The 7926-nt window shown below is 56.2% G+C and overlaps 1 protein-coding gene across 2 annotated transcripts in view; it reads left to right on the forward strand.

The window, feature by feature from the left end:
* Tmprss2 (transmembrane serine protease 2) overlaps positions 1 to 6412 on the forward strand; it is a 29888-nt gene extending 23476 nt beyond the window's left edge. The window contains exons 8-14 of one of the 2 annotated variants that reach the window (XM_023715937.1): positions 42 to 85; positions 915 to 1083; positions 1600 to 1775; positions 2649 to 2744; positions 2988 to 3130; positions 3457 to 3609; positions 6210 to 6412. In XM_023715937.1, the coding sequence (XP_023571705.1) occupies positions 42 to 85; positions 915 to 1083; positions 1600 to 1775; positions 2649 to 2744; positions 2988 to 3130; positions 3457 to 3609; positions 6210 to 6353 (925 nt within the window). In that variant the 3' untranslated portion in view covers positions 6354 to 6412. Of the gene's footprint in view, positions 1 to 41; positions 86 to 914; positions 1084 to 1599; positions 1776 to 2648; positions 2745 to 2987; positions 3131 to 3456; positions 3610 to 4488; positions 4971 to 6209 lie in introns of those variants that run through there. The other variant, XM_023715938.1, reaches the window with a different exon arrangement.
* Positions 6413 to 7926: the final 1514 nt, after the last annotated feature.

A 7926-nucleotide genomic window follows, 5' to 3' on the forward strand; every position in this document is an offset into this window, starting at 1 on the left:
GCGCCGCTGTGCATCATGGTGACCCGAGCTCTATCTTTCAGTGACAGCTGCTCCTCACAAAGCGTGGTCTCCCTGCGCTGCATAGGTGAGTGCGTCCTCATGCTTCTGCCTCTGTCTGTCTCTGTCTGTCTCTGTTTCTCTCTCTCTCTCTCTCTCTCTCTCTCTCTCTCTCTCTCTCTCTCTCTGTTAGTTTTTTGAGACAGGGTCACACTATGTAGCCCAGGCTGGCTTTGACCTCAAGGTGACCATCCTGCCTCAGCCTCCCAAGTGCCAGGACAACAGGCATATACCTTCAGGCCCAGTTTCCCTCCCTACATTTGTAACTAGGAAATGCTACATCCCTTGAGATGTATCTCTGGGGATATAGAGAAGAAGGGTGTGGGGACCAGGGGGCTGTGCCTGAGTCTCTTGCACAAGGCTGCAGCTAACCAGAAAGCCAGACACGAGCCAGGCGGGGGTTCACCAGTGTCTCCAACACTGGGCAGTTGCACCCTGACCCCTTTGTCCTATAACAAAGCCCAGGTTCTTGGGGAATGTCTTGCTCCCAGGCTGCCTAAATGGCCTCCTAGACCACCAGGCCATGTACTGTGGGATTCCTGGTCCTCAGCACAGGGGCACCACAGACTGTACTTCCTCCTGGAGGGTGGCACTGGACAGTCTCAGGAGGTGGCTTTGGGGCCCTGCACCCCACCCCTGCCTTGCCCTCCCTGGCCCATTCCATCTTCCCACTCCTCCTCCTGGACTTTCCAGGCCTTTGAGGTGTGGTTAGCTGCTGGGGGCCCAAGGATCCCAGACTTTTGTCATCTGGGGTTAGGGGAGGGGGCCAGATGCACCTCCTTGAGATGGGGTGACAGATGACCACTGTTGTCTCCTGCCACTTATTGCCTGCTGGGCTGCCCTTTGCTTGTCCTCAGAGTGTGGTGTCCAATCATCAGGCCTGCAGAGCAGGATTGTGGGCGGCTCCGCGGCTACGCTAGGCCAGTGGCCATGGCAGGTCAGCCTGCATGTGCAGGGTGTCCACGTCTGCGGAGGCTCCATCATCACGCCCCAGTGGATCGTGACAGCTGCCCACTGCGTGGAAGAGTATGTCTGTGTCCCTTGGACCGTGCCCACCACCCGCCAGTGTCCTTGGGCTCTGATATTGGGCATTGCTTGGGGTCTCCTGGGGGGGTTTGGAAGGCAAAGGAGGCCATCTTTCTCCCCTGGGGGCTCCTTCCATCCCTCCCTTTACTCCCAGATTCTGAGGGCCCTCTAGAATGGGGGTTCTCTTAGAGTCCTCCCAAGCCCCTGATTAAGGGCACACTTTGTTCCTCAGCACCCTTATTAGGCATCTATTATCTGTGAAGAAGCGCTCTAGTATAGAAAGGTCAGTGAGATCCGGCCCCTGCAGAATGGGGTTTGAAGTCTTAGGGTGGGCTCAGGCTCTACTGTTGCTGGCCCTGAAGACAGGAGGAACAGGGGCCCCCCATGAAGCCACAGGAGGGTTGCATCTTGGGGAGTCTTGGATGTCACGCTGGTGTGGCTGTGTGGCTTTTGGGGACTTTTGGAAGGGTGCCCATCTGTGGCCCTGATTCCCGCATGCTCTCCTTGCCTGTCCAGGCCCCTCAACAGTCCCCGGTACTGGACGGCATTTGCAGGCATTCTGAGGCAGTCCTTCATGTTCTACGGAGACAGCTACCGGGTGGAAAAAGTGATTTCACATCCCAATTATGACTCCAAGACCAAGAACAACGACATTGCTCTCTTCAAGCTGCAGACACCACTGACTTTCAATGGTGCGTGGGGCTTGGGTGAGGTGTGGCTTGTGCCTTGGCGGGGGCAGGAGGGACCAGCTCTGGGGGGCCACACGTGTTTTGCACTGTATGGAGCATCAATGCCATCGACCCCAGAAAGGCTGATACCAGGCCCTCTCAGCCACAGTGCTGACGTGGCTGGGGGCCACGTGGCTTTGGCGCAGCTGTTGTCTTCCTAGGTCCGGGTCCTTCAGCCACATTCTTGACTCCACCCACGAGAGGGCAGTAGCACCCCCACGTGTGATGTTGGAAGTTCTGAGTACCAGTGTTCTCGGGGAGCATGAACTAACTTCTAGCTTTATTTTGTTTCTTCACCTACACTCTGGAAGCAAGGCGCTTAAAAGTCGTAATTCAAACAAACACAGATTCCCCAACCTTCTTTTTCTCTTTCTGCAGTACTCATACATCTAGGTGAGCACTCTATCAACGAACAACATTCCCAGACCTATTTTTATTTTAGGACAGTCTCACTAAGTGCCCAGGCTGGGCTCGAACTTGCAATTCTCCTGTCTCAGCCTCCCAAGTAGTTGGGATTACAGCCATTTGCCACTGGCCCTGCCCCTTTAGCTTCTCATGGAGGATTGGTTACAGTCATGCAGGGGTCACTTTAGGACCACTGCCTGTGTGTCCTCTGTCCTTGGTTGCCTAAGGACACTCATCCCGTGGTTTAGAAGCTGACTGGCCCCTGCTTCTGTTTATAGTAGTACAGCCCTGAAGGGAGCTTCTCACCTGCTGAGAGAGGGGCAAGTGGGAGCCCAGGGAGCTAGAGCAGGGTGTTTGGCCAGCAGGTGAGGGGTCACCATGGGCAGCCAGGTGGAGACCCTTTACCAACCATGCTTTTCCTCCTTGAGACAGACAGAGTGAAGCCCGTGTGTCTGCCCAACCCTGGCATGGTACTGGACCCTGATCAGCAGTGCTGGATTTCTGGGTGGGGGGCCATCTATGAGAAAGGTGAGGCTCCTGGGTAAGGGTAGGGGTGGCTGCAGGGACGTGGGATGGGGCCCAGGGCTCTGACATGGGAGGTCTCAGTTTCAGTTTAAGTTGTACAACTCAGTGGTATATGGCTTTGCATGGAACAATTACAGCAGCCCTATTAGACACATTAGGAGAGGACTTGGTGTTCAGCTAGGAGGAGGGGAGACTGGGGCATTCTCTTTTCCAGTGAGAGCCACTGGCCACTGTCCCTGTCCCCAGGAAAGACTTCAGATGTGCTGAATGCTGCCTGGGTGCCCCTCATCGAGCGTTCCAAGTGCAACCACAAGTTCATCTACAACAACCTGATCACCTCGGCCATGATCTGTGCAGGGTTCCTGCAGGGCACCGTCGACTCCTGCCAGGTGACTGTCAACTGCCTTCAGACACTGGGGCTCCCAGGGGACAGGGAGGGCCTCTTGGGACTTGGGCCAGCTCCAGATTGCTGGGGAGCCAGGGCTGCTGACCTTGAGAATTCAGATGAAGCCCACATATTGCATCTTCCTCCAGGAAAGCTTCCACGTGGTGGACCAGAACTGGGTGGTCTGGCAATTCTAAATGGCCAGCACCCAGTAGCCTTTGGCTGGTATAGACGATATCTGCCATAGGTCCACACCCCTTGCCTCCTGGGTAGCACATGCTGGCAGGTGTGGCTTGACTTTGCACTCTGTCACTCACCACATTCCCACAGGGTGACAGTGGAGGGCCACTGGTCACGTTGAAGAATGGCATCTGGTGGCTGATTGGGGACACAAGTTGGGGGTCCGGCTGTGCCAAGGCTTACAGACCTGGGGTGTACGGGAACGTGACCGTATTCACAGACTGGATCTACCAACAGATGCGGGTAACGCTCCCTTCCACCCTACGCCATGCTCGGCTCCAAGGGGAAGCCTGTGGCTCCCAGGAGAGCTCCTGATGTGGGTGCTGGGCCAGCTGTGGGGTCCTCTGTCTATGGCCTCCATTCTACCCCTGGCCTGTCACCTCTGAGGAGCTGTGCTGTGTGTGACAGACAGGGGTCAGCCAGCAGGAGCAAGTGCAGCCAGTCCTGGCCGCATGGAGCTCCCAAAGCCCAGCCTTGGGTGAGGGACAGAGCTGAAGAGTGGGTCAGGATGGGACCCTTCCTGGGAGAGAAGCTTGAAGCTGAGGCTTGCCTCTGCCCTCCTGCCTCCCTAGCTGCGTGTGCGCCCTCTGGTGGCAGAACCTTGCCTCTCTTCTAGGTGGGGTGGCCATGAGCACCCTGCCCTGCCCTTTCAGGGTCTCTCTCCTTGCAGCAGGGCCAGGACAGGGGTGTTCGCACAATGCTTGACCCATGTCCCCTTAGCATGGGCCTGGCACCACTTGGCCAACAGAAGGTGGCTGGCAGACAAGGTTGAGTGACCCTGGGGGTGATGAGGAAGAAGACTTTGGGAGCCAGGCATGAATCTTTAGGACAGAGGGGGAAGGGGATAGGTGTCTCCCATGGGTCCAGCTGGCAGGTGGCTTGAGGGCAGCCATGGGGAGAAGGCTGACCAGACCAGGAGTGGAAAGAGGTGTATGGATCCTAAGCCAGTATGGATCGTCAGTGTCCCTGTGACCACCACCCTCAGCCCCTGAGCTCCATCTGAGGCGTCGTCCCTGCATGCCACATAACTCACTGATCCTAAGGCCCTCATGTCATCCTGGAGAGAAACAACTTTCTACTTCCATGAGTCCTGACGGTCACCCTATTTGTCCTTTCGAACAGGCGAACAGCTAATCCGCAGGCTGCACCTGACATCCAGCACAAGAACAGGAAGGGCTGACCTAATTCCGGGCAGTGCCCTTCCCTCTAGTAAACAGTGATTGCTGACCATACTGGCCCTGTCCTTCGCAGGCTCTGGCACCCTCTCCCCACTGCTGTCCCTGACCCCTGCCTGGAAGTAGGGGCTGGGCCTGCCAGGTGTGGACTAGGGCTAAGTGCAGAGGACCAGTGGTGCTGAGCACTGGGTCATCCCTCCAAACCCATCCTATGAGGGCCTGGATGGTGATCTCTCGGTGTCCAATGGCCCGAGCAAGAAGGAGACTTGCCAGAGAGGGCCACCTCAAGGGATGGGAAGCCTGGGGCCTGGCTCTCCATAAGCAGTATAGTCTGCTAAAATTTTTGGGTCGTACTGAGGGCCTTTGCACTGAACTACATTCCCAGCTCTTTGTAAAAATTTTTATTTTGAGACAAGCTCTTGCTAAATTGTCAAGCATGGACCTGAAATTGAGATCCCCTTGTCTCAGCCTCCCAGGATGCTGAGATTAGTTTCCACCACTGTGCCTGGCCTGGCCTGGTCATCTCCTTAGCTGCTTCTTCATGGCTCTGGCTTGACACTGGCTAGAAATCAGCTGGAAATAAAAAGACCAGACTTTCATGGGTGACACCCAATAGTCACTTGTGAGGACAGCAGAAACTATCTTCTTGTGGGGCTGAGATGGGAATTGAAGACAAAAGTAGGCCTGTACCCCATTTCTGCTACAAGCGTCAGTGGGGGGTTTCCCACGGGAACACTCAGCCTGGCCCCTCACTCCTGGGCCCCTCCTCATCCTCCTTGTAACCCAAGCACCTCTTGGCACCAGGCAGGGCTGGGCTCCTTGAGGACCCTGTCAGTGCTCTCTTTGTGTGGAGATGAGGCCCGTCCCAGGCCTGGGCTTCCAACTCCCTGGGCCCTGTTGAATTTTTCCTCTCACTACCTCAGCACCCCTGGCCCTTGCTGCCCTCCAGGAAGGCTGGTGGATTTCTGCTTGAAGCTGTCCATGTCAGCGCTGCTCCTCTGTGGCTGCTGACCTAAGACTCTGCTTGGGGCAGGGAAAGAGCAGCCCAGATCCGGCAACAAGGATGAGGAAGCATGCTGCATGGGCCCAGCTGGCTCTTGGTGCCCACGGAACAAGGGGCCATGCTGGTATTGCCACATGTGCCCATGAGCCCTGCCTTCAGGTGCAGCTCTGCAGCTCTGCTCCTTGCCAAGCACATGGGCTCAGTGGTGTGAGGCAGGGACCGGGGCCTCAAGGACAAGGCCCTCCCATGCCGGTCTCTATGGGAGCAGCACCTGGGCCTGTCTTGAGACACAGGCCTCTGGGGCTGTGGGTGCCAACCTGTGGAGTTGCAGAGTATCCTCTACTTGTGACTGTTTTCAGCTGCAATATTCAATTGTGAAGTCTTTGTATAAATAAAAGCTCTAATTTTTCCAGTATCTGTCCAGTGTGTGGCTGTGCCCATGTGCAGATCCAGGCTGTATCAGGGATCGAACTCAGGACCTTGTGTTTGCCAGGCAGGAACTTATGCCACTGAGCTGTATCCCCAGCCAGGCTGTGTCTCATTTGGGGGTCGTTAGGGGTGCCTGGCTGGTCCCACGTAGCCCAGGACTCTTCAGTGTCTCCCTGCCTCCAATGCCTCATCAATGTCACTGAGACACACCCTGTCCTCTCTGTCTGGCTCCCCAGATCCTCAGGCCCTGCCAGGTTGGTTCATGGAGCCCAAGGCCTCCTCCATGTGCGTTTGTCTCAAGATGGCAGCAAAGTGAAAACCTGGCTGTGTTTCCCTGGGCAAGGACAGAAGACACTCTTTCAGCCTGCTCCAGGCAGTGACAGGGGACTCAGGAAATGGCAACCACTGGTTCTTACTGAAATGCTCATCAGGAGGTCTCCAGGGCACTTGGCGAAAGTGAAAATGTAAAGCTCACATTTTGCATTAGATAATCCATTCCTACCAGAGCAGAGTTCTCTCCAGCTCAGTGCCATGGATGCAGTGTTGCCAAGCCAGGCTGCTGCCCCGGGGAGCAGAGCTGAGTCCCTTCCCGGGGATCCAGGATGCTGCATGCCCCATGTATGTGAGAAGCGATCCCAAAACACACTGAATGTTTAAATTCAAAATTGCATGGAAGGGTAAAGGGCAGGTGTAGCATCCACAGCCGTGCCCCCGCGACATACCCAGGCCTGGGAGATACCAATCTCAGAGGCGGATCTGGAGCCAACTGGGTGGACTCCCTGCCTCAGCCAGCCCCCCTTACTTAGTACTCGCTGTGCCTCCCAGACCCAATGGACACCCCATGCCAAGGGTCATTGTCTATTTTTCATACTGGAAGTGATTTTACTTTGGAATGAGGCTGGATTTCACCTGAAAGATGTAACCAGGAAGCTAAGTACAATTTCCTTGCATAATACAAGTGAGCCTGGAATGCTCAGGAGCGCACAGCCTGAGCTGGTAGGATGTTGCACTGTTCCTTGGAGTTGGCTGAGCCCCACAGCTGCCTTCGGTGAGTGCTGACATCACCTCTGACTGGGCTCCTGGGGGACAGCCTCACCCTGAGGTGCTCAGGGTCCTTTCTTCCAATTCTGCTGTGACTCCCCTGACTTCAGGGCTTTTTTGACTTCAGACCAAGGCTGTGCCCTCAGAACCACTGCCCATGCCCTGGAGGGTGGGTCAGCGCACCAGGCTGTCTATACAGCAAGGTGTGGCTCGAGCTCATGTCATTTGCCTATGTTTGAAGAGTACAGGTAGAATTAGTTCTACTTGGAAAATAACACCAAGAACATCCTGCACACCACCAGCGGCACCTTGGAAATACGTCGACCAGGTCTGTGGGTGCCTTGGCCTCCTGCTCCACAGATCCCAGGGATCCCCCAGTGGGATACAGAGCCACACCCCAGCACTGCCTAACCCTCTGTGCTCCCAGCAGCAGCTCCTGAGGAGACATAGAAGGACCAAGTCAGCACCCAGCCAAGTCCTTCTTGCAGTGCTGTGGTATCAGGGTGACACCTAGTTAGGCTTCCTTCATGGGGCCAACAGTGCCATTGGAACCCCAGGGGTCAGTGATGCTGTCTACTCCTGGCCTGGATGCAGAGGCCCAGCTGTGGAGGTGCAGCCTGGCCATGGACCCCAGGAGCGAGGGCCACATAGCACCCACCGCCCACCTAGCACCTGCACCCTGAGCACACAGTCTGGTACTCTCAGACGCTCAGGCAGGGACACAGGTGGACAGCAGCAGCTGGGCACAGGCTCTTGCCCTGGGTGCCCTCCCGGGCAGGGGGTCTTCTTCAGTCCCAGCCTGAGCTGGCTTCCTCCCTGAGCAGGAGCCATGTGGGGTCCCCACAGGTCCAGTGAGTCAGGGTGCTTCTGCTGGTTACTGACAGGCAGAGCAGGCTGGGTTCCCTATACTCA

This window comes from Octodon degus, unplaced genomic scaffold (genome assembly GCF_000260255.1).
Source record: "Octodon degus isolate 3935 unplaced genomic scaffold, OctDeg1.0 scaffold00045, whole genome shotgun sequence".
Taxonomy (NCBI): Eukaryota; Metazoa; Chordata; class Mammalia; order Rodentia; family Octodontidae; genus Octodon; species Octodon degus.